Source organism: Herpailurus yagouaroundi, unplaced genomic scaffold (assembly GCF_014898765.1).
Source record: "Herpailurus yagouaroundi ecotype Mexico unplaced genomic scaffold, PumYag 139, whole genome shotgun sequence".
Taxonomy (NCBI): domain Eukaryota; kingdom Metazoa; phylum Chordata; class Mammalia; order Carnivora; family Felidae; genus Herpailurus; species Herpailurus yagouaroundi.
This window is the reverse complement of record NW_024412394.1, coordinates 42,566,502-42,593,504: the sequence shown is the minus strand read 5'-3', so window position 1 is coordinate 42,593,504 and position 27,003 is coordinate 42,566,502. Positions and strand designations below refer to the sequence as shown.

The window sequence follows — 27,003 nt, the reverse complement described above, 5'->3', positions numbered from 1 at the left end:
TATTTAGACATAATGTTATTTCATACTTAATAGACTGCAGTATAGTGTAAACGTAACTTTTATATGTTTTGGAAATCAAAAAAAGTATTTGGCTCACTTTTTGTGGTATTTGTCGTATTGTGGTATTTGCTTTATTGAAGTGGTTTAGGAGTGAGCCTGAGTTATCACTGAGGTATGCCTGTCATGGGGATTGACTTTATTTCATTGAGTGTTTTCCATTTCTCATATTCTTCCTTCCTTACTGAAATTTGTAGTTTCCATCTGCAACATTGCCTTCAGACTGAAGAATTTTCTTTAACATTTCTTGTGGGGACACTTCCAATAGCTGCTCTTTTTCTTAATTTTTATTTCTTTGAAAACATCTCCATTTGCTTTCATTATTGTGGAAGATTTTCTGGGTTGATAGCTTTTTTCTTTTGCTCTTTAAAGGTATCGATTTACTGTCAGCTTCAGGTACTGTATGAAATCCATGGTGATTCAAATCATTCTTTCTTTATGTAATATTTCATTTTTTTTCTCTGAATGCTTTGAGATTTCTCTTTATGATTGGTTTTAAGCAATTTGGTTATGATGGGTTTTTTTATGTTTATTTATTTATTTTGAAAGAGAGAGAGAGCAGGAGCAGAATAGGGACAGAGAGGGAGGGAGAGATTGAATCCCAAGCAGGCTCTCAGCACTCAGGGCTCGATCCCAGGCACTGTGAGATCATGGCCTAAGCTGAAATCAAGAGTCAGTCATACGCTTAACCAACTGAGCCATCCAGCTGCCCCTGCCTATGATGTTTCTAGGCATAGTTATTTTTTTATTTTATTATTTTTTTAAACTTTTATTTTATTTTTGGGACAGAGAGAGACAGAGCATGAACGGGGGAGGGGCAGAGAGAGAGGGAGACACAGACTCGGAAACAGGCTCCAGGCTCTGAGCCATCAGCCCAGAGCCTGACGCGGGGCTCGAACTCACGGACCGCGAGATCGTGACCTGGCTGAAGTCGGACGCTTAACCGACTGCGCCACCCAGGCGCCCCTAGGCATAGTTATTTTTGTATTTATTCTGCATGAGGTTTGCTGAGCTTCTTGGATTTGTAAATTTGTCTCTCAGGATGTTAGCTTTCCTCGAATATTTGGCAATTCTTGCTTCTGTGCTCATCTGTGTACTTGAGATTCTTTTTTCTTTTTAATTTGTTGCACACTCTGGGCAAGGAGTAAGACCTGTGACCAGCGCCTGTATATCTGTCTTTTCTTTAGATGTATGAGGAAGCGGTGGGGCATGCTGCTGAACAGGAAGAGCTAGAGACTGGTGTTCTGTGTTTAAGAGCTTCCTGATTGTTCCAGGTTTTACTAGACACATGGACACTGTCCAATCTATTAAACTGAAGGTCCTGTATTCTATCTAGAGACAGATACCCTGTTGTCACAATGGGATAGGGGGATGAGGAGCTTCAGTTGGCTCACTTTCTCCTGCTGTGAGACTCCAGTTATTTACCTTGTGGCTTAGTCTGGACCCCTTTCCTGCCCCCAATAGTCACCTCTAGATGAGGAACACTTTTGGGGCGCTTGGCTGGCTCAGTCAGTTAAGTGTCTGACTTCAGCTCAGGTCATGATCTCGGGAGCCTGGCATCAGGCTGTCTGCTGTCTTTCAGCCCGGAGCCCACTTTGGATCCTCTGTCCCCCTCTCTCCCTGCCCCTCCCCCACTTGTGGTATCTCACTCTTTCTCAAAAATAAATAAACATTAAAAAAATACTTTAAGATGAGGAAGACATTTTGGTGCTATTACCTTTTATAGCAGTTCTGTCTTGTTTGGGGCTGTTACTCCTTTCTTCTGTCCAATCCATTCTCATAAGTTCTGGGAAATTCTAAGTTCTGGGCCATCAACAGCTAAACTTCTTATTTTCTAATGCACTTTTGAATTTAAGCTTTTAAAATATGTCTTTTCTGCCAGGTCTAGGGATTTATGGCACGAAGAGAACGTTGTATCATGTGCCCACTCTGCCATTTAAAATTTTTTTTTCAACGTTTATTTATTTTTGGGACAGAGAGAGACAGAGCATGAACGGGCGAGGGGCAGAGAGAGAGGGAGACACAGAATCGGAAACAGGCTCCAGGCTCTGAGCCATCAGCCCAGAGCCCGACACGGGGCTGGAACTCACGGACCGCGAGATCGTGACCTGGCTGAAGTCGGACACTTAACCAACTGCGCCACCCAGGCGCCCCTCACTCTGCCATTTTAAATCAAACTTGCTTTTCTTCTCCTTTTTTAAAAAAGGAAGCAGTGGTGTTAACAGCTTGATTTGATTAAGTAGTTAGGTAAAGAAGGAACGGAAGCAATTGTAAGAAAGGAACACTACAAATTCTTAGTCACGTAAAGGGGAGAGAGCATTTAGGGAGTTCAGATTGTCCTGATTATGAAATGATGCTAAGCCTGCCAAGTTTATAAGGTTGCTTTCTCACAGATTTGCTTGTTTCGTGTAGGCTTTAAATTTGCCTTGAATTTCTCCAGTATTTGCCTTAAAGTTTCAGATTCATTGGTGGACTCTGCTTTCATGCCTATACAGTTCTAAAGTTCTATTCAAATACTGCCATCTTGTGGGTCATTCCTTTTCTCCCCATCCCACCCATCAAATGCTCTCCCACAAATACAACCAGAAGAGTGGAGATAGGTCAATTTCGTTAAGGGCTAAGAGCTCTACTGAGAAATTTACAGATATGTCATTTACACTTCATAAGAACTTTATGAACAAACTAGAGATGAGGAAACAGAGACCTAGATGGGTTATGTAACTTGCCTAAGGTATCAAAACTACTAAGAAGAGGAGTCAAATTTTGTATTCGGGCAGTATGTCTCTGTAGCCCTTGCCTTTACTGCATCCACTGTAAAATAGTAAATCTAAGAATAATATAGTGTGACACAATAACGTGAATAAGTTATAGAAGTAGTAGAGAGGAGGCGATAACTGTTAGGAAGGTGCATCAGGGATGGCTTCACAGATTTTTAAGGAGGTAGCCTCTTCTACATGAGGATTTGAAGGATAATCATTGAGTAGAAAGAATGTAGCCGGAGCAATATTCCCTGGATCTAATAGTATAGAAACACCTTACTTGTCTATTATCTTGTCTGCCCTGCCCCCTGCCCTCTTTGGGGGAGCTATTCATTATTCTGCTTTGAAGGTGACTCTCATAGAGGCCATCAAGTATCATACCCTTGACTCTTCACCTAAACTGAGCCAATATGAACCCATCAGGGACCCTGGAATTTTCGTGCTTGAGGCAGAGGGCACAGTGCTGTCTTCCCTAATGGAAAAGCTGAGGTATGTGTCAGAAAGCTGTGGCTGGCCAAGCATTCTCACATGGAAAATGGTCTGGAGCAGAAGAGAATAGGGCCAAACCATAAGGTTCCAGTCATCTCTAGGTCAGCTGCACTGTTGACCTTCCTACAGTAATAACCATTCTTGCAGAACCTAATCAGGTTTGGGTTTTGATCCAATGGAACTATACAAGTTCTAACATTCTTAGGTTACCAGCTGAAGCAGGAGCAGCACTGGCAGCATTGCCTATATACAACTTGAACGATAGCACAACGCATTTTGATTATGAAGGAGAGCACTATTAATTTATTTTGGAACAATGACATTTAGGGAGTACTGCAAATGCTGTGTTGTTTAAAAAATATTTCTGTAGTGCTCTATTCTGGCCTCATCTCAAACTCTATTCCTGATACCTGAGCTATTCTCCTCCATGTCTACGTCACTGCAATTTTCTAAGGTCATCTCTAGATTTATTTCTTGCTTTAAGTCTGCTTCAGAAATTCTAGCCCATTGTTTGGGGCAAATTTGTTTTTTTTTTAAGTCAACATTTAATTATTGCAAGGAAAAATAAATTATAAAATTCAAAGTGACAGAAATTAAGAATCACCCCTAATTTCACCACACTGAGATAATCATTGGTATCCTGCTGTCTCTTCTTTCTTTTACGTGTAAACACAAACAAAAATGTTTAAAAATCCTCACAAAATGGCTAGTTTTGATCTCTTCCTCCCCTAACAGTATCTGCAATGCATTTTTCACTTAATTGTATTTCATTTGCACAATTTCTTGCAATTATTTCAATATTTCAATATTTCTTGCAAATAACCAGTATCTGTGAAAGCATTCAATTTTCCAGGGGAATGAGAATTCTACATCATTTGGACTGGAATGTTCCTTCTTTTCTGCTTTGTCTAGTTATCTCCTACTTATTCCTGGGATCATAGTTCAAGTGTCACTTCTTTGAGAAGTCAGATTAAATTGATAGTATTCTTTGTAGTACTTGTAAAGGTTGCAATCTATTCTTACATTGGGATTATCCAGGTCCATATGTGTTTTCTCTCACTATTGGATCTCCAGTGCTTGCACTTGGTAATTGTTAAAATGAATGAATGACTTTTGGAATAACTCTGCTGCTATGGGAATACTTTTTATTCTTTTAAGATTTTGTTTGTAAGTAATCCCTACACCCAGTGTGGAGCTTGAACTCACAAACAGATCAAAAGTCACATACTTTCCCAGCTGAGCCAGCCAGGGGCCCCTAAAAATACCTTCTGATTTATAAAAGTAAGATTATTCATGAAGTACTAGCCACTCTATCTATATCTATATAACTACATTTTCCACAAATGTGAATGTATTTTTGTTTCTAAAATGCATTACTGATCCTATTTTACAAATGAAGAAAGTGAGCCTTCAGAAAAGCTAATTAACTTGCTTTACATCTATAAGAGAGAAAAGATTTGAATTCATGTCAGGTCTATACATTTACTTACATTATTCTTTTCATTACTGGTTTCTTTGTTCATTAATATAAAAGTCCTCATATATAGCTTATTTTCAAATCACTTAATTTTTACATTACTAACTGGTTTTTGTTACCTCAAAGTCGGAAATGAGAATAAGGGCAAAGAAAGAACATTGTATTGGGAAGGGCAGCAGGAGAGCTATTCACCCTTTCCCCTCACTAACCAGCTACAAAGAGAGTAGAGCTGAAATGACATCTAGTCCAACTTGGTTTTACAGATGGAAGAAAGAGTGGCGTGTAGAATTGACAACGTGGCAAAGCCGTACAGCCAACTCCTAACTGCTAGTGTTGTTTGTTCTGAGTCAAACTACCCCTCCTTGAACATTTACTGAATGCCTACTGTATGAGACATTTGGCAGCAGTGTTTTCCCACTTGGTATCCTAGCATCGGTTTCCTCCTCCTCTTCCTAAGACTGCTACTTTCTTTCCTCTCTCTCTCTCTCTCTCTCTCTCTCTCTCTCTTTTTCCACTCCGCCACTTTTAAAACCGGCCTTGGATGCAGAGTTAAGTGGGGGAGAGCAGAGTGTGAGCCTGGAGGTCAGGCACAAAAGCGACGCGACCCTAACGGGCAGCAAGTCCCACAGTAGCGATCTAAGAAGTCAGTGAAGCATTCAGACCAAGGGAGTGACTCTTAGATAATCTGAATGTAGAAACGGGCAGGAAAGGGCAAGGATGCGTCTCTGAGCGAGACAATGACTTTGGCTTTCCAATGACCCCATCGTTGGGTGGACGGAAGAACTCTTCTGTGCAAGATGCCTCCGCTTTTGGCTTCTGCTGCGTGGTGACCGGCTGCCCAAGGCATTCCGCCAGGTCTCCAGGGCCCTCGCCGCACCGGGGTTTATCCTGAATTCCAGGGCTGCAGCTGACATTTCTGCCTAGGCCATGGCTGACCCTGCAAGAGACATTTCCACCACCGCTGTTGGCCTGTTGGCCGAGAGTCCCCAACTGCTATGTTTCCCCACCTCCGGGTTGCGCCGATAATCCCAAGGCCGGGGGGTCATGTTCCCTTCGGATTCCCGGGAAAGGCCACAGTTTAGGTGCTGCCACGCGAGGCCTTCTGAGCAAACACCAGCCAATCCTCATGAGGCATACACGAGCCACAGCCAATCAACGCCCGTCTTATTCCTGGGTCCCGCCCGCGCCGGCCTTTTCCCCCCCCCTGCCCCCTTCCCCGTGCCTGTAGTCGCGGCTGTGGTTGCAGTCGCCTCCACAGCTTTCCCGTGCGTGGGGACCAGCCTCCCCCTGGCATCGTTCGGTTTCTCCTGTTGTCTTCACTAAGGATGAGTCCCTGCGCTACTGTGTGTCCGTCTCGCGGAGACCACCGGCGTACTTTCATCTAGCGACTGGTGAGGGAGTGCTCAGCGCGGCTCCCCCGTGCGGAGCGGGTTTAGGCGACGGCGTCTCTTCAGCCTGGGGGGTGGCGGGGGGGCGATGGGACAGTATTCAGTTTCCAGAGGGTGCGGGGTACTGGGGACGCCAGTGGCGCGGATGGACCGCGGGGAAGAGACCCAGTGGCCCCGAGACTGACGCACTTCGTGTAAGACGGCGCTAAGCGGGCCGTGGGGCCGGTGTCAGAGCGCCCTCCTCCCCGCAGCGTGGCTCTGCTAATGAATGGTCTGTTCAGCAAAGTGCTACGTTGCTGGGCCTGACACGCCCTCCAGCGTTGCTGCCTTGCTAGTTTCACATAGTTGCCGGTATCACTTCCCTGGGAGCCTTGAATTTGAAGCCATTCCTTGAAGCATTATCCCTTCCTGGGGGTCACATAGTTTTAGTCCACTTTGGGGATACTAACTGTGAAGTTCTGTGTGAATTGACTATAGTCAAGACCGGTGAAAAGGGACCGGTTCTTTTGGGGGTGGGGGAGACAGAGACGATAGAGGCTTTTTATTCTTGTGTCTTGTCCGGTTCTAAATAGTTTTAGTTCAGCAGACATCCTTGGCTACTGTTTTCCAACATATTAATAAAACCTCAGGGTTTCTTTTTAGGAAGCAGAAATTGGTATAGCACTCCCGCCCCTTTCCGCCGCTCCATGCTTCGAAGTAGAGCGTTCGAAATTCGATATTTATAGAATTACTGAAAGAATGTGACTTTTATGAGTGGTTGTGTTTCTTTACCCATAATGTACCAATTCACATTCTTGTATAGCCACTTGTTCTTCTCACTCCTTTTTCTGTTTTCAATTCCTTGATTTTTAATTGGTTTTAGAAACTGGTATAGATTAGATGAAGACAGAAAGATCTGTTTTCTAAAAAGAACTTATTACAGATATTTGTAGAAACTTTAGCCAAAGCAGAATTTACCTCAAGAAATTTTTAAAAATGGCTGTTCCTTTATTTAATGAAAAAAAACAACAACAACAACCTTGCATTGAGGGCTCTTAGTATCCTAAATTCTATGAAGGAACTTAATACATTCTTTTACTCTCATTATGCTTTAGGACCATATAAAGTTCCATAGGCCATAAATGGATTTACCTATTACATAAAGGAGCTCAGTATTACTTGGCTTATTATTATAAACGGTATCAAAGTTTGTTATTATTAATAGGTCAGTGACTTTTTGCCACATGTAGAGATGTGCCTGCCCCCTAAAATTGGGCAATTATTCTGTTGTGAAACACTGATAAAGTATTCAAGTTCCTATTTTTTGTACCAAGAGAATATTTGAGAAAATGTTAGACTAAAATGTAATATTGATAAAGCAAAATTATTAATTTCCTAAAGGAGTAAGTGCTTGTGTTTTAAAATTGTTATGTGAACTCTTTTCAGGACTTAACACAAGGAATTAAAGATGTTTATGACTCTTCAATTATGAGTTATAATTTGTAGCTTTGTAAGTTATTTTAATATATATATAAGTTTAAAATGAAGATGTTTTAGTGTTAGTGTTTTTACCAATAAACCTGCTTATTGAATATATGTGTGTGTGTATACTTGTATATATGTTTAAGTATATATACTATATATATATTGCACACACACATATATATAGTAAGAAATATAAAGAAATACAGTAGTCTCCCCCCACCCCAAAAGAACTTAAAATCTTTGTGTAGGCAAGGTACATACTAACAGGGCAAGTTATTATCATCTATTTTGCAGATGGAGATACTGGAATAGGGAGATTAAGTTATTTGGCCAAGGTTTTAGATAGCAGGAACCCAATTCTTATGGCTACAAATAAGGGTAATTTTTTTCTACTACACTATTCTACTTCTCATTAAAGACTTCCTAACTGCATTTTGAGAGAGCAGTTTGGGTAGAGTAGAATGGGGGAATCTAGAGTATAGACTACTTAAACTTTCACATAAATTTCCTCATTGTAAAATGAAGGTGCTCATGTAGCAAGGGGCAGTATGAGGCTGAAATTTATGTGACGCACCATGGTTGTCCATATGAAAGTTCAAAAGGTGGTAGACACTCTGTAAGCCATGGCATGTTAAGCAGCCTTGTAAAAGTTTGGGTGAAAAAGATTCCAAGCAGAAAGGACTCTAATATAGTTATGCCATTTTCCGACCTCCTTACCAATAATGTCCTGTTTCCTCCCTTTTTTTTCCTCTTAAATATTTGTTGGGTGCTTACATATGAATGAATTGTCTCATTTATTTTTCAGAACAACTCGGGAAATAGTTGTTATCCCCTTTTTCCAAATGAGAGAATCGAAGCTTAGGAAATTGTGACGTGCCTAGGATCATTTAGTTAGTGATGTACCTGGGTTACTAGCTGAGCCAGATGTTCTGAATTTAGAGTCTGAATTTTACATGGTCTCTAGACTCAGTTGATATCCTCTTCCTGAGATCACAAGGCTAACCTTACGTGAAATAGAGATACTGGGTTTGGAGAATGGCATGATCAGATTTGTGTTTTAGGAAGACACCTAAACTCCTAACCAAGGATAAGTGGAACGATTATGACCTTCGTTAAGGGCTCATCCTCTGCTGGCTAACACCTTTTGTGGTGGGCCAATTCTTAAGACTGAACAATTGCCTGTAGCTAGCTATACTCCTCCAACTCAGTTTTCTATCAGCATTTCATAATACTCACGTGTAAAATAACTTTCTACCTTCAATTTTTATTTGTTGCTTTCTTTAAGTTTGTTTTGTTTTTCTGATTTCCAAAGTTTTACCCCTTAACTCTGCTTGGCTGCCCTATGTATAATCAGGCCAGAAACCTGGGAGTTATTACCATATCTTGTCAATTCAAGAGCTTAAATATCTAAATGTGTCTCTGAATTGCACATTTTCTTTATCCCAAAGAAGGGCACATAAGACTGTCTACATAATCTGGTCCATCCTTGTGTATATGTTAGGCCTCACTCTTTTCTGTTTTCTGAATTACTTGGAATTTTCAGGATAGACTAAAATGATTCTAATGCTTTTATTTATATTTACTGTTCCCTCTGCCTTGAATGTCCACCTACCCTGAATTTATCAGGGAAACCTGTGCTCATCCTAATATGGGAAATTTTCCCTATGTCTCTCGTCAACTCCTTATTCCTATGATTCACTTGTTTTTATCTTTACCAGGTTTATAATAATATGTTTTTATTCCTTAAAAAAAATCAGTCTCTATCAAACTGTGACCCTTTGATGGTAGAGACTATGATAGGTAATAAATTTTGCTCATTCAATACAGATGTTAAATGAGCTATAGTTTCACTTAAGTATTATCCGTGAGCCTGTACTTTTATCATTTTATCTGAAATATACATGCCGTATTTATTTTGTATTCCTACACTGGAGAGGCAGTGTATTGTAGTAGAAATAGCTTGAACTTTGCTGTTAAACAGATCTGTGTTTGAGTTCTAACTCCTCTTTTATTGGTGCAATGATTCTCATGGCTTACTTAATTAACCTCTCTGTGATGTAAGATGTCCAGTACATATTAGATGCTTAATAAATATTTCCTTTGCTTTCTTTGCCTTCAGTAAGCATTTGTTGAATGCATAAATAACATTTACACTGGTAATTGGAAATACGGGCCTGGAATTTAGGAGAGATGTGAGGGTAGGAGACAGATTTGGGAATTATGAGCATGTAGGTTACAGTTAAAAACTAGAAAGAAATTGAAATTATCCACGGACGGTATGAAGTAGAAAGGAAAAGAAGACTGAAGGCCAACATGCGAAGGTAAGGGGAGGTGACAAAGTCTTTGGAAGATGTGGTGAGAGAGAGCCCATGCTTAAATGTTTCAGTAATTCCCTATGCTTTCAGTATCCCTTTCTAGATACCTTGGGAGAATGCAGTGTTAATGACTCAAAAGCAGGGGAGTCAAGTAAGAACAGAAAGAATCTTTAAAGATTTAGCAATTTGGAAGTCATTTTGGTAACCTTAGTATATGTGGTTTAATTGTAGAAGTATGCATGGGAACCAGGTAGCAGAGACAGTGAAGTTCAAACATGAATTTTGAGATTAAATTTGTTACCCTTTTGTTACTGAAGAAATAATAGTAATGAAAGCTGCTATTTGTTGGACGCCTGTTTGTTGAACTGCCCGGTACAGTGCTTAGTAGTTTCATTTATTATTACAGTAACCTTGTGAGGTTGGTGACATTGTCTCCATTTTCAAATGAAGAAATGAGAGATTATGTAATTTTTAGAGTTACATAACTGGTAACAGCTGGCATTGCTATATTTGAATCCAAATATGTAAGACGCTAAGAAACATTAGCTCTTAGTCACTTCCTTATTTATGTTGTTAGTATTCTGTATGTTTCTCCATATATTTTAGTATGCTTCCATTTTTGCATTTGATATTTCTTTTTTTTCCATTAAAATGTTTATATATAGCAACATATTAGGGAATTTTCTTCTGTTATACCTTAATTCTTTTGTGTAGTGTGTGAGGTATTTGCTGGTAAGTAGTTCTTTTCAGGTATTATGAATGCACTGAAAATGCAAAGGTGGAAAAATTTTAGAGCCTCAAAAGAATGAAATTAACTACAAGTGACTATTTTGCCATATAGCTTATTTTCCAGTTTTCACATTTTAAACACTTCAGGCTTTGGCGCCTTTTTCTTTATGTTAACTAACTACAAAATGCTTTGCTTTTGACACCAGCACTTTAAGGTGGGATGTTAGAAAGCCTATATCAAATTATAAAACATGCAGACCAGTAGAAACAGAACTAGAACTAGAAGGGACTAGAAGTACTCTAATTCTTTACTGTCATCTCCAGATGGGGAAGTCAGAATAGCGAAGAACCAGTTAGATTTAGGACTTCTTATTCTTAGTGTGTGGTTTGAAATGGGAGTGGAAAGTGCAGATTGGCGATGTTTCGTACCTGTCTATGGTGCACAGTTTTCCCTACACGTATAGTAAACTCATATGTGTCTCTCTAAATAACTTTCTTATAACTGTTTTTCTTTGTCATTCAAAGTGTATATTTAAAAAATTAAAATGAAAAAAAGTATTTTGGAGAATTTGTTTTATTTTTAAAATTTATTCAGTTTATTTAAAACAAGAAAAAGCAAACAACTGGTTCATCCATTTCTGTCCCTGTCCCCCCACCCCCCCAATTCCGTAACTACCAATTTGTTCTCTATCTGTGAGCTTGTTTTTGTTTTAAGATAACCACACATGAAAGAGTCATGCTATTTACTTTTCTCTGACTTATTTCACTTAGCATAATGCCTTTGAGGTCCATTCATGTTGTTGCAAATGGCAAGATTTCATCCTTTTTAATGAATGACTCAGTAATATTTCTTTGTGTGTGTGTGTGTGTGTGTGTGTGTATAACTTCTTTATCCATTTATCCATTGATGGATGCTTAGGTTGTTTCCTTATCTTGACTATGCAGTGAACATAGGGGTACATATATCTTTTCAAGTTCGTGTTTTTGTTTTCTTTGCATAAATAGCCAGAAGTGGATTTGCTGGATCATATGGTAGTTCTATTTTTAATTTTGGGGGGAACCTCCATACTATTTTCCATAGTGGTTGTATCAGTTTATATTTCTACCTATAGTGTACAGGGGTTCCTTTTTCTCCACATCCTTGGCAATACTGGTTATTTCTTATCTTTTTGATAGTAGCCATTCTAGCAGGAGTGAAGTGATATTTTATTATGGTTTTGATTTGCATTTCCCTGATGATTAGCAATATTGAGCAATTTTTCATGTACCTGTTGGGCATCTGTATGTCTTCTTTGGAAAATTGTCTGTTTAGATCTTTTGCTCATTTTTTAAATCCGATGGTTTGGTTTTTTGCTCTTGAACTGTATGAATTCTTTGGATATTTATATAAATTATAGCTCTTTATCAGATATCTGATTTTTTTAAGTTTATTTAGTTTTTTTGAGAGAGTGAACAGTGTAGGGGCAGAGAGAAAGAGGGAGACAGAGAATCCCAAGCAGGCTCTGCACTAACAGAGATGTGGGGCTTGAACTCATGAACTTTGAGATCATGACCTGAGCTGAACCCAAGAGACAGACAGTTAACCAGCTGAGCCACCCAGATGCCCCTCGGATGTATGATTTCCAAAAATTTTTCTCCCATAAAGTAGGTTGCTTTTTCATTTTGTTTATGGTTTTGTTTATGGTTTTGCCGTGCAGAAGCTTTTTGATTTGATGTGGTCCCACTTGTTGATTTTTTTGCTTTTGTTGCTTTTGGTGTCAGATTAAAATAATCCTCTCCAAGACCTATGTCAGAGAGTGTATTGCCTGTGTTTTCTTCTAGGAGTTTTATGGTTTCAGCTCTTACATTTAAGTCTTTAATGCATTTGAGTTAATTTTGGGGTATGGTTTAAGATAGGGGTCCAGTTCCCAGCACCATTTGTTGAAGAGACTCCTCTTGCCATCGTATATTCTTGGTTCCTTGTTGTTAGTTAATTGACCATTTATGCGTGGGCTTATTTCTGGCCTACTTTGTTCCACTGATGCATGTGTTTCTTTGTATGCCAGTGTCATGCTGCTTTAATTACTACAGTTTTGTAATATAGTTTGAAATCAGGGGACATGATGCTTTCAGGTTTGTTCTTTCTCTCTTGCTTTGGCTATTTGGGGTCTTTTGTGATTCCATACAAATTGTAGGATTGTTTGTTCTATTAAGTATTTTTGATAGTTTGATACCTTGGAGAAGAGAATGTACATAGAATTTCTTTTTTTTCTTTTTTTTTTTTTTTTTAATTTTTTTTCAACGTTTATTTATTTTTGGGACAGAGAGAGACAGAGCATGAACGGGGGAGGGGCAGAGAGAGAGGGAGACACAGGATCAGAAACAGGCTCCAGGCTCTGAGCCATCAGCCCAGAGCCCGACGCGGGGCTCGAACTCACGGACCGCGAGATCGTGACCTGGCTGAAGTCGGACGCTTAACCGACTGCGCCACCCAGGCGCCCCTAGAATTTCTATTATAAAATCTTTAAAATATAGCCATTATGAAATGGATTGATTAGTTACTTATAATCCAGAGATTAAAAAAAAATCCAGAGGACAAAAATACTGAAAAAAAAAATTAGGAGTTGATAAAAAGATGATGGAGAAATGTTGATTGTAAAGTAGTCCACTCTAGGTATAAAATTTCTAATATATCAGTAGTTTTCTAACATGAAGTAAAGAAACTGAAGAATAGTAGTTCGTCAGATAGTTTACAAATAGTATTTCATTTCTCCAGATCTGAATGGGGCAAAGCAGACAGGGTAGCATATTGGAAAAAAAGGAAGCTAGAGGCTCTTATATGGTGGCTGAGTTGTTTTGTTTTTTTTTTTTTTTTGTATTTTCTATATCCTCTCTAATCAATATATTAGCATTTATGTATATTTTTAGATGTTTATTTTTGAATAGCTTTTCATGCACATGGTGAAGCGTTTAAAAGTGGTTCCTAGTAAAATGCAGGTAAAGTCTGCCTTTCATTTCTGACTCCAACCATTGGTGCCCTTCTGCAGAGGAACCATTCTTTTGTGTATTCTTCTAGACTTCTTCCATGCATTTTCAAGCATGAACATGTAAATACATATACATCTTTTCCACAAATGATATTACATATACTTCACATTTTAAAAAACATTTTGAAGTATATATTGCAGATTATTTCATATCAGTAAATATATAGCTACTTTGTTTTTTTTCATACATGAATACTATTCTGTTGCATGGACATAACATAATTACTTCTAACTAGGTTTTTTTCCACACTTTACTATTTCAAACAGTGACTCAGTAATAATCCTATACTTATGCCATTTCACACATGGATATATTTTTCTAAGATAAATTCCTAGAAGTAAAATTGCTTGGGTTAGAAAAAAGTGTACACTTTACATTTTCATAAATACTAGTAAATTGCTCTCCAAAGAGATTGTATAAGTTTATATTCTCACTGGTAATGGGGTAGGGAACCTATTTTCTTACAATCCTGTCAGTACATAGTAATACCAACCTTTGCTATTCTGGTAGATAAAAAATGGTATCTCATAGTTTTTTTTTTTTTTTTTTAAGTTTTTATTTTAATTCCAGTTAGTTAACATACACTGGTGTATTAGTTTCAGGTATACAAATAGTTATTCAACAATTCTGTGACTCACCCCGTGCTCATCACTGACAAATGCACTCCTTAATCCCATCACCTGTTTAACCCATCCCCCCATTACCGTCAATTTTTTCTCCGTGATTAACTCTGTTATCTTGATTTGTCTCTCTCCCCACCTTTGTTCATTTGTTTTGTTTCTTAAATTCCACATATGAGGGAAATCATATAGTATTTGTCTTTTTCTGACTTCCTTATTTCACGTAGTATTATACTATGTAGATCCATCCATGTTGTTGCATGGTATCTCAGTTTAGTTTCAATTTGCATTTTTTTTTTTTTTTTTTTTTTTTAGTGAGATGAGTCTCATTTTTAAAATCTGTCTAAATTTCCTGGTTTTTGGGGCACCTGGATGGCTCAGTCGGTTGAGCGTCCAACTTCGGCTCGGGTCATGATCTCACGGTCTGTGAGTTTGAGCCCTGCATCAGCCTCTGTGCTGCCAGCTCAGAGCCTGGATCCTGTTTCAGATTCTGTGTCTCCCTCTCTCTCTGCCCCTCCTCTGCTCATGCTCTGTCTCTCTCTCTCTGTCAAAAGTAAATAAACATTAAAAAAAAAATTTTTTTTAAATAAAATAAATTTCCTGTTTTTTCTTTTTTTGGAGTAATGTTATATTCTTTGAGGTTTTTTTCTCCTTTCTTGTTTTAATGTAGGTTTTAAACTGATTAAATGTATTAATCTTTTATACCTTTTGAATTTCAGATCATAGGTAGAAAGGACTTTTGGTTGTTTGAAATTATAAAAAAGAGTCACCCATGCTCTTCTAGTGCTTTTATGGTATTTATATGTTTGTCTTTGACTCATCTGGAATTTATATTGGTGTAAGGTATAAAGTAAGTATGTAAAGTTTTTTTTTTTTTTTTCCAGGTTGATACCTAGTTGTTTTGATACCTGATGTTTAATTATTATCTCCTCTTATAGTAGAGACTTTCTAGGCAGAGAGAACATTATCACAGTGCCTGGCTCTTAGTAAAAACCAAATGATGAGAGAGTTGTGCTGGTGGTAGTAATGAAATAATTTTAGGGGGTAAAGGTTGAGATGGGATTGCTATAAAGAGGGTAAATTTAAGTGTGTTTATAGCTTGTGGGGACATAGCTAATAAGAGTGTAAAAATATAAGGGAGAAGGAATGAAGCTTTTGGAAGCAAAAAGAGGTGGACTCCAGAATACAGATACAGAGGTTAACCTTAAACAGGAGACTGGATTAAAGGAGGAGAGAATGATTAGTATAGTTCTAGAATACTGTGGATGTGAAGGTGAAAAGTTGCTAGACTTTTATTTTTTTTGAAATAGGAATTAGGGGCACTTAAATATGGAGGTGGCTGTAAAGTACTTGAGGAGAGCAAGAGGTAGATTTTGTATTTTTTACTTTTTCTTTCCCTTTTTTTTTATAGGTCACCCTTGCAATTATGGATATTTAAAAGGACCAGACAGTGTGGAGGGGGGAGTTCCCCTCCTCACTCCCCCTTGGTGCTTGACTCCAGGAATAATTTATAAACTGTGGAAAGTTTTTTTTTTTTAATAAAGAACTTGTATTTGATATAAACTTTATAGAGCTATTTATAATTTTTTGATTAAAGTGCCAAAATAAATTGTACAAAGGTATATAGTTTTATACTACTACCGTGAGGGTTTAAATTATAATCCTAAAAGGTCATTTATTCTCTATAAATCTTTCTGAATAGCACCGTTTTGTCTTGGCTTTTTCATTTTTAAAAATTAGTCTTAACGGACTATCTTGAACTAAAATTAAGCAGTCTAAAAACAATTAGGATGAATTCTTCCATCCCTGACTGTACATCAAAGTGTCGATCCCTGAAACATGCTTTGGATGTCCTTTCTGTGGTAACAAAGGGGAATGAAAACCAGATAAAGGCCTTTCTCTCCAGTTATTGTTACAATGCTGCAACTATCAAAGATGCCTTTGGCAGAAACGCTCTCCACCTTGTTTCCTCCTGTGGAAAGAAAGGAGTATTAGATTGGCTTATTGAAAAAGGAGTGGATCTGCTGGTGAAAGACAAGGAATCAGGATGGACAGCTTTGCACAGAAGCATTTTTTATGGACATATTGATTGTGTTTGGTCTCTGTTGAAGGTAAGTGTCATTTGTTTATTTAAAACTATTTCGTCCGGCATATGTTTTTCTTAGTCTTTTTCAAAGACTCCACTTACTTTCCAAAGATTTGAGTTTGTTCTTATCAATTGTTTGGTATTTTTTTCTATTGTAACTACTCTTCTTTAGAATTCAAATCCCATATATATTTTTACTTAAACTTTTTGTGATGTAGAATTTTAAATATATACCAAAGTTTACAATATATAATAGACTGTTGGCTAGTTTTGTGTTCTATATGTCCCCACTGACTTTGTTTATCTCATACTATTTTGAAGTAAATCCCACACATTTTATCATTTATAATCAGTATTATGTATCTTTTAGTATTCTTAAGAAATATGCTTTTTATGTAACTATTATTAGCTACTTTAAAAGGGTACTAGTTATTGAAATATAACATTTAGGGACTGTTTTTGGGTAGTATGTTTATTTCTTGTTTGGCTAAGATAAAATTAGTTGTGAAAACATTAATGATTAGAATCAGCTTAATTTATTTGAAATTTCCCATCAAGTAGATTAAATTTAGGTGTGTTGTACTCCATAGCCAAACAATGAAGTGTTTTGAGATATACCTCAATGTCATTTCACTAATGAATGCACATGAAAAACTCAAAATCAGACATCATGATATTAAAATTGAAAAATTTCTTTTGTATAGGCATTTTGTCATGTTTGTAGAGGACACAGAGAAAAACAAAACACTTCCTATCCTCAGGGAACTTTTGGTCACATTAGGGAGCTTAGCTTAAGGGTCTTCATCTATTTTTGATTTTTAAAAATGTTTGCTAATTTAATTCCTCTTACTATGTAAAATGTTTGAATATTGGTTTAATTCCCTTACTTTAATCTTATTTTATATAGGAAGCTAGTTGGTATGAGTTAAAGCATTTTATCAGCTCTACTTTTACCCTTTCCCACCTCTAAAACCTCAGCTGTTTTCAAGTATCTGCTAGAAAGCTGGATTACCGCTAGTCTCATCAAGGTTGAGGGGGTCCTTGGATTTTCTGTTATCATAGGGGTTGTTATTCAGGTGTCAGGATTTGGGGCTTCAGTTTGAAATAGCGTCTGGTTTGAATTTTGGGCCTTCCTTCTCTTTGGGGCTTCATTTTCCTTTAGAAATCCTTAATCATTCTTTTCTCCTTGGCTAAGAGAAGCCAGGAAATTGTGCCTTGGGCCTCCTTGCCCTTGGCTTGACTGTCTTTTGTTATCATCAGAGCCCTATTGATCAATGATAGGTATCTAACAGTGGATGTGTTCCACTGATAAAATTTTCCCACAGAAATCTTTCCTATCCTTTTAGTATTCAGGTCTCAACATATCATGCTATCTGCATTTTGATTTTTAGCATATTTTGATTTTTAGCATATTCTTCTGTCCTTTGACCTTTCAATGTTGTTTAATTGGAAGAGCTGCAGTTATAGGAGTGTTCATGTCAGTTCTACTTCTGGTCAACTATAGCCCTTAGGATATTATGGTTGTCAGAAAGAGACCATACACAAATATACATTTAAAATAAATTGCATTGATTAAAAACTTTATAGTTGTAAGATTTTTTAATTGCCAAGATAAATTGTACAATAAATATAAACCCATACTTTCAGTTCCTGTTTGCCAACAACAACAACAACCACCTCAGTAGAAACCTCTTGTCTATCAAAAGCTGGAGTAGAGACAGCGAATTTTATGCATATCTTCTTTGGTTCCTTGATTCTATGACAAGATGTGTGCCTGGCAAAGACTGTTTATGCTTGTAGGGTCTTGCTGTATCTGTTGTTGCTATACCATTCTTTCATACTGGTGGTTTATTTATGGTACTTTTCTGGAAAAACTTTAATTTTTTCTATTTGTAAATAGAAGAACTAAATCATAGGATTTAGTGGATTAAATGCTATACTATTTATAGAGTATTTGGAACAATTTTTTTTTTTTTTTGAGTGCCTGATGAGTGCCAGGCATTAATCTAGGTCCTAGGGATGTGTAATGAACACAACAGACAGAATCCTTTTTTTTTTTGTTTGAGTTTTTATTTTAGTAGGAGATAGACCAAAACCAAATAATTAAATAAACAAATGGGACAATAAGTGTTGGTGTATTAGATATCTTATTTCATGGAAACAGAAACCAACTACGGTTACCTAAGTAAAAGATATTTTATTAGAAGGGATATCAGATACCTCACAGAATAGACCAGTCATGAACCAGAACAATAAAATTCACTGTCAAATTATAAGTAAGACAAATCTCCTTAAACTCAAATAGAATGATTATAAACTAAATAGAACTGATATGAAGTACCTTCCCACCTCCCTCCTCCAGGATAATTAGGTAGCAGGACCAGTTTATTAAAATTATTCTAGTTTCTGATGTTAAAACCATGTCCTTTGAATATAAGAGAATGGTTATTTTTCTGTTTTTTCTAGTATGAGGACATCTAGCCAGTTTATCCAAATGTACTTCCAAAGCTTTAAAGAATAGGCTTGAAAGAAGGAGAGAAGAGTATATCTCAATTTACCCCACTGGAAATTATAATCTCAAGATAGTCTTTTGATCCTCCCTTTTTTGGCAGTATATGGGCAGCAATAGTGAGAGAGCCATATTAAACTCATTCAACTTAGCTCATAACTAAGTTGGAAAACTAAGTTTGGAAAAATTGGTGTATCAGATACTTTTGCTGAACCACTTCATGTCATTTTGGCCTCACCTTTGTGTATAGGCTTCTAGCAGCTTTGTGTAGGTGTAAATCTGCACCTTGTTTCTAGCATCTAATGCATGCCCCCTATTTTATGCCCCAGAGCTTGGCATTCATACATAACTGACCAAAAATACAGGAGAGTTAAATCCCCTTTAGAGCAACTGTTTGCTAATGAAGGCAAACACTTAGCCCTTTTATTCTTTGACTGGAGAATTATTCAGTGATATATTGTATAAGGTTTCCGGAATGCCCTGGTAGGATCATTCACAAGCCTCCTTAGCAGTGGCCTACTTGATAACACATTTTTGTATTGGTTTTTCCTCCTTTTATCTACTTTCCTCGCCCCTCAGTTTCTAGGATCTTTTCCCAAGGAAATTATCTGCATGCCAGTCTTTATCATATGCTTTGTTTTTGAGGAAGACAGTCAAAACAGTTCTCTGTATTTGCAGACAGGTATCTCAGTAGTGTTACCAATGGTTTCTAGTGGAATAGCTATATAAAGCGCATCTGTTCCTTGTTGTAGATATTCTCAACAAATGCTCAGGCTTATAAGCCTGGTATATACTTAGATGATATTTAACAAACTAATGAATCTACCTATTCTTTTGGAGGCATGATCTGTATTTTATTTTTAAACAAATTTTTTTTTGAGAGACAGATAGAGTGTGTATATGTATGTGACCTGGGGAGGGGCAGGGGAAGAGAGAGAGAGAATCTTAAGCAGGCTCCATGCCCAGCGTGGAGCCCAGTGTGGAGCTTGATCTTGCTATAGTGAGATCATGACCAGAACCAAAATCAAGAGTTGGATGCTTAATCAACTGAGCCACCAGGTGCCCAAGAGTTGATCTTTAAATAAGTAGGATAGACTACACACTGGTCCTACAACCTTTAGAATTTAAGATGAGCATATTAGAAAATATGAGTCCATATCTAGGGAGCTCTAATAAGTAAGTAAGTAAATAAATAAATAAATAAATAAATGTAGTCTTATGCAATTGGAGCTACTTAGAATGATACAAATGTATGTAGTCTTACTAAGATCTAGTTGGTATGTATAATGTTTAGAAAAATTTATAAAACTGGCAAAATAAACTTTCTAGGGATCTCAGTTTCTGGGATCCCATTTGTTAAATTCTTAGCTTGGAGTACCCTATCTTGGAACTTACCTTTGTTACTCTTAAAAGGTCAAGCTCAGGTCTTCTCATATGGATTAATTATATCTAATTAAAAAAAAATACTAGGTAACATATAACTTTAAATTTATTAAGATCTTAGATCATTTCTGATCTAAATTTTTTTTTTTTTTTTTTTACTGGTTAGCTCATAGCTCATTTTAGTCTTTTTTGCTCATTGACAGTCCTTATGTAATCAAGTATTATAACCATCTAGAACACAATGAATTTAGAATTGGTTTTAGTGTATTAGGAATCCATTGTTTCAAGGTAAGAGGAGATTCCTCTTTCTTAAGTAACCTAAAACAGAGTGTTCCAACATATTACACTTAGAGTTTAATAACTTCATAGTTCATCTCTGCCTGTAACTACCCAGGTGAACTGTGTGTACAGATGGGCTGTGATGGCTTGCACCAGTTAAAATAAGGATAAGTCTAATAGTTGAATGTCTTATTAAACTATCAACAAATAGTAATAGTTGTTTTTGAAAATAATGTTTTATATTTTAAAAACTACAGTTAAATAACAATAATATGAATCGAACCTTGCTTTCTATCCCTCCTGCCCCCTTGCACCATATTTTAGAAGAGACAAAAGTATGGTGATAGGGGTAGGGGTGTGCTAACTGCTTTAAATGTTCTATTTCGTGTTGGATTTTGAACTGTGAAGATACAAATTAAAGATTAGTTTAAATTCATCCTTAAAACATATACACACACATCCTCAGATTTTTTTAAAGATACCATTAATTATATGTGATTTAGAGAAGCCACAATTAAATGTTACTAAGATGAAAACCTATATCACACAAATAGAAATATAAATAGAGGAATATAAATAGAAATATAAAAATAAAGGAATATAGTTGTCTTAAATGTAAATACTTGGTATAATAACATTCAAGGCAAAAAGAGATGGGGCCAAGGTGATCACATTATATAAATAGTAAATTCTAATAGAATGACTGTTCTGTCATTGCCTTGAAATCTTTATAGCCCTTAACTGGACTAGATATGGAACATGGCTCTTTAAATACATAATGTGTATGTGTACATGGACAGGCACAGACAGAGAGACCAGAGCTAGGGCATTCTAGGCAACCAGACTTGCCTTACTGTGTTAAACTTTCACATCTAGTTCATTTTGATTTTAAATGTTACTTATTTTATTTCTTAATGTTTTCTGGTTCTTTTATATTCTAAGAATTAGATATCTTATTTTTCTTAGTTCTCTTCTGTGTGTGCAAAAAATGTGGGTGGGCATAGGAGGTAACGTATTTATATATATTTGTTTTCTATTTTTCTTTCTTTCTTTTTTATTTATTTTTTTTTTATTTTTTTTTTTTAGCATGGTGTTAGTCTGTATATTCAAGACAAAGAAGGCTTGTCAGCTTTGGATCTTGTAATGAAGGATAGACCAACTCATGTAGTATTCAAAACTACTGGTAAGAAAATTCCGCAAATATATCCCATTAAGGTATAGCTTAGAAAATTTTAATGAAACTTTGTTCTTATTAAAATACCTGAGAAGGGGCACCTGGGTGGCTCAGTCGGTTAAACTTCGGGTTTCGGCTCAGGTCATGATCTCACGGTTCGTGGGTTCGAGCCCTGTGTCAGCTCTGTGCTGACAGCTCGGAGCCTGGAGCCTGCTTCGGATTCTGTGTCTCCCTCTCTCTCTGCCCCTCCCCAGCTCATTCTCTGTCTCTCTCTCTCTCTTTCAAGAATAAATAAACGTTAAAAAAAAAAAAATACCTGAGAAAATTTGTGTGTGGATATCTGCAAGGAATTTTTACTTTGGTAAAAATACTTTTGGTGTATATTGGTTGATAATTTTAGGGTTTTATTCAGAACACTGATTAATTTTGCATTTTCAATTTCAGTTTATACTATGTTAGAGTAAGAACACAGCCTAAGTAGGAAGACGGTTGGAATTGTAACTACTGTAATTAATGTGCATCCAGAAAGTAACATCAGTACTGGAGGTAGAGAGGGAAAGGATGTGATTCTTCTACCCTCACATCCTTCTGATTTCACTTATTTCTCCAATTTGTTTGCTTTTCAACTTTGGAAATGGAAATTGGTGGAAAAGGAGAAGAGTTTTAAATGGAACCGCTCCATAATTTGCATTTAACTAGTGAACAAGCAAGGACACATTCTTCATTTTTATTTCTACCTTGGGTACTATATTGCAGGTTACAGTTATAGATCTAGTTGAAAAATTTTTACGCCTTCCAAAATAAAAATGAAGACTTAAAACTTAGCTGTGATTTTTATCCCAGTTTAATGGGTATTACCCTGATCACTAGTGTGATTTTGCATCTATCAAGAGTAAACTATTAAAAGTTAATGTTTCTGTAGGAACAGTAACTAATATCACATTTGCTTCATCTAGAACCTTTATATTATATATTATATATAATGTAATAAACATCCTATATTTAAATAACTATAGGTATTATTTTCATGGCAACTAAATGGATATGGCAGGTGACATTTTACTCATTTGGCAGTTAAACTAACTGCTAATGAAACAAGGAACAAATGTTAGATTCCTAACGTTGATACAGGACTGTGCTGATTTGGATTTTCTGTTTCTATTCCTAGAATTAGATAATGTGTTAATAGTTTCATAATGTAAGTGATAATGTTGGCAGCATCTTTCTAAATATGATGGTTAAATTAGTTCCTGTAAAGAGTCTCTGTTGAGGAAAACTGATTAGTAGAGTGTATCTATAGATTGAACTAAAACTGGTATTTGTTTTACATTTTAGATCCTACAGATGTCTACACTTGGGGAGACAATACAAATTTCACCCTGGGTCATGGAAGCCAGAATAGCAAACACCATCCAGAATTGGTGGATCTGTTCTCCAGGAGTGGGGTTTATATCAAGCAGGTAGTTTGAAGTATAGTTTGAGTACTTTCAGAGATTAAAAAGAACTATTGTGTTTGATAGTTTATTTTTTTTCATTTAGATTGTGTTAACTTTGTTGAAAGGATGATAACATTTTAATAAACAAATTGATCAATAGAACTTCACTAATTCTGTTTTAGATTTTGTTAGCTTTAATCCTACCTAGACTGTGATAAATACCATAAAACTATGAGATGTTTGTGCAAGCAGGGTTCGAAATTAGAAGGCACTATAGAGATATTACTTTAACTTTAAAAAGGTAGAGCTTCTGTTGACTTTCTAGCATTTGTTTCCATTTCACAAAAATTAAGAGTTCTTTACATTGTTTCTCAAGTGAATGTGTTATTGAAACTCATTGTTATTAGTTTTACGGGAGGGAACCTGAGTTCCTAAATATAAGTAATGATAAAATTTTAGTTAATATAATTGTGAAGGTTTGGTCTTTGGGCTTATTTCATTATGCTGAAGGATATCTTCCACTTCCATGGATTTTGCTACTGTTGACATAATCCTCTTTTTCTATAATGCAGTGTGTGTGTGTGTGTGTGTGTGTGTGTGTGTGTGTGTGTGTGTATGTGTGTGTGTGTTCACCTGAGGTTGACTAGGTCCTCAGAATTCTTAAAATGCTATTCCACCCATTAGCAGCCACTGACGATTGATCACAATTAGGGCAGTTACAAAAGGTACCTCTTTTCCTTTTATGAATTAATATATGTAGTTTTCATGAGCTGAGAGTTTTCAGGAACAAGAATTTTTAAGCTAGTGAAGGAAGAAATGGTGGCATTAGGAAACCAGAGACTGACTACCTTCTGATCCTAAGATATATATGTTACAGAGGAAATGGGCATATTCCACTTGGTTAGGCTTATACATGAAACAGTACACTTAAGGAGAAAGCAACACATAAGGCAAGAAAGTGAGAATATTTTGTGAAGAGATTAAAGATTAAGGAATTTTATTTACCACAGAATGAGGGTTGAAGCAAGCATTATGGATAGGTTAGAGAGGAAGAAAAACAGTGTAAAGTACAATCAGAAAAGAGAAGACAAGTTTTACAGGAATATTTACTGAGCACCAGTTATATAGAGAATCCCATTAGCCACTGAAAGGGGCTGATATTGTACTATAGAACCAAGTGAATTAGCTGAGATTATTAATTTTAGCACAGTATATTCTAGAGAATTAAGGTGAAAAGCTGTAATTAGTTATCTCCTTAAAAAAAAAACAACTCAAGAGGTTTGGAGCACCTGGGTGACTCAGTTGGCTAAGCATCCAACGTCAGCTCAGGTCATGATCTCGCAGTCCGTGAGTTTGAGCCCTGCATCGGACTCTGTGCTGACAGCTCAGAGCCTGGAGCCTGCTTCAGATTCTGTGTCTCCTTCTTCTCTCTGCCCCTCCCCTACTCACAGTCTGTCTCTCAATAACAAATAAATGTTAAAAAAAATTAAAAAAAAAACAAAACAAAACTCAAGGTTTTGAGGCACCTGGGTGGCTCAATTGATTGAGCATCTGACTTAGGCTCAGGTCACGGACTCGTGGTTCATGAGTTCAAGCCCTGTGTCAGGCTCTGTGCTGACAGCTTGGACCCTGGAGTCTGCTTTGGATTCTGTGTCTTCCTCTCTCTCTCTCTCTGTTCCTCTCATGGTCTCTCTCTCTCTCTCTCTCTCTCTCTCTCTGTCTCTCACTCTTTCAAAAATAAAGATTTAAAAAGAAATTCGGAGGTTTTAAAGTTGGAAAACTTATTAAACTCTGGTATTGGTTGTTGAATAGAAGTCAGAAATATAGAGTGACATTCTAAGATTGGAGATAAAATTGAACAAAATGTATTATTTCTGGCTTCAAAATTTTTTCCTTTACAAATGCTAAATTTGTATTACAAATTTGAATACAATTTTGGGTTTTTAGACTTTCTGGGTATTTGTAATAGCTAAATGAGATAATGACTTTATACATAACTTACCATAAGTGTACATATTCACAGAATTTACTAAGTAGTTAAAGGATATGTGTAAGTAGAGCTTGCAGTTCAGCTTCTAATTTTCTTACTTTCCATAAGAGCTTGACTTTTTTCTAAGTCAATTTCTAATAATCCTAACATTTCTTTAATTCTTTAAAAAAATTTTTTTAATGTTTATTTTTGAGAGAGAGAGAGAGAGAGAGAGACAGCGCATGAACAGGGGAGGGGCAGAGAGAGAGGGAGACACAGAATCTGAAGCAGGCTCCAGGCTCTGAGCTGTCAGCACAGAGCCCGACGCGGGGCTCAGACTCAAAAACTGCAAGATCATCACCTGAGCCGAAGTGGGATGCTTAACCAACTGAGCCACTTAGTCGCCCCTAAGATTTCTTTATTTCTTAATCATTTTTTATATCCAAAGTTAGAAATATTTATAGATGGCCTAAGAAATGTAAATGCAAATGATTTTTAAAAGTAAGCAAACAGAATTTTTAAATACTATATAAGGTAAAATAAATACACTGAATGTTAGATACATTGAAAAATAGTAAAGTGTGGCAGAAGGGTTAAGTATGTAGGTACCCAAACAGGCATACTTTGTTTTATTGCACTTCGCTTTATTGCACTTAACAGATACTGCATTTTTTACAAATTGAAGGTTTGTGGCAACCCTGCATTAAGTCTTTCGTTGCCATTTTTTTTCAATAGCGTTTCTTAATGTCTCCGTGTCACGTTTTGGTAATTCAGTATTTTAAACTTTTTCCTTAGTATTACACAGACAGTATTACACAGACCATTGAAAACTTAGGGGTTGGGGCACTTGACCCCTAATGCAATAAAAAATCTGTGCATAACTTCTAACTTCCCAAAAGCTTAGCTGCTGTTGACTTGGAGTCTTACTGAGAACATAGCACTACTTGTATGTTACATACATTATACTCTATATCCTTACAATAAAGTAAGCTAGAGAAAAGAAAATGTTATTAACAAAGTCATAGGAAAGGTAAATACATTTATTTATTTTTTAAAGTTTATTTGTTTATTTTGAGAGAGAGATAGCACAAGCTAGGAGGGGCAGAGAGAGGGAGAGAGAAACCCAAGCAGGTTCCATGCCATAAGCATAGAGCCCAAGGTGGGGCTTGAACTCAAACTGTGAGATCATGACCTGAGCTGAGCTCTGGAGTCAGACATGTAACCTATTGTGCCACCCAGGTCCCCTGGAAAATACCTTTAAAGTACTGTACTGTATGTACTGGAAAACATCTGCATATAAGTGGATGTGCACTGAAATTCAAACCCATGTTATTCAGGGGTCAACTGTATTTCTTCTGGGTGAGCCGTGCTAAGTTATCTTTGATATTACCATTGTAATTGTTTTTGGGTAACACAAACTGCATCCATATAAGATGGTGAACTTACTTGATAAATGTGTACTGCACTGTCCATTGTTCCCTGTGTCTCTACCTCTTTTGGAGCCTCCCTATTCCCTGAGACACAAATTATTATAATCAGTCCAATTAAGAACTCTGCAATGGGGGTGCCTGGGTGGCTCAGTGGTTGAGTGTCCCAACTTCGGCTCAGGTAATCATCTTGTGGTTGATGGGTTCAAGCCCCACGTTGGGCTCTCTGCTAACAGCTCAGAGCCTGGAGCCTGCCTTGGATTCTGTGTCTCTCTCTTTCTCTGCCCCTCCTCCGCTCATTTGTCTCTGTCTCAAAAATACATAAACATTTAAAAAAATTGTTTTTAATAACAAAAAAAAAAGAACTCTGCAGTGGCCTCTGAGTGTTCAAGTGAAAGGAAGAGTTGCATGTCTC

General features: G+C 36.9%; 1 protein-coding gene across 4 annotated transcripts in view; it reads left to right on the top strand.

Moving 5' to 3' along the window:
- Window positions 1-5,986: 5,986 nt before the first annotated feature.
- IBTK (inhibitor of Bruton tyrosine kinase) overlaps window positions 5,987-27,003 on the top strand; it is a 90,810-nt gene continuing 69,793 nt past the window's right edge. For all 4 annotated transcript variants that reach the window (XM_040474031.1, XM_040474028.1, XM_040474029.1 and 1 more), the window contains exons 1-4: window positions 5,987-6,173; window positions 15,737-16,436; window positions 21,669-21,765; window positions 23,092-23,216. In XM_040474031.1, the coding sequence (XP_040329965.1) occupies window positions 16,116-16,436; window positions 21,669-21,765; window positions 23,092-23,216 (543 nt within the window). In that variant the 5' untranslated portion in view covers window positions 5,987-6,173; window positions 15,737-16,115. The remainder of the gene's footprint in view (window positions 6,174-15,736; window positions 16,437-21,668; window positions 21,766-23,091; window positions 23,217-27,003) is intronic.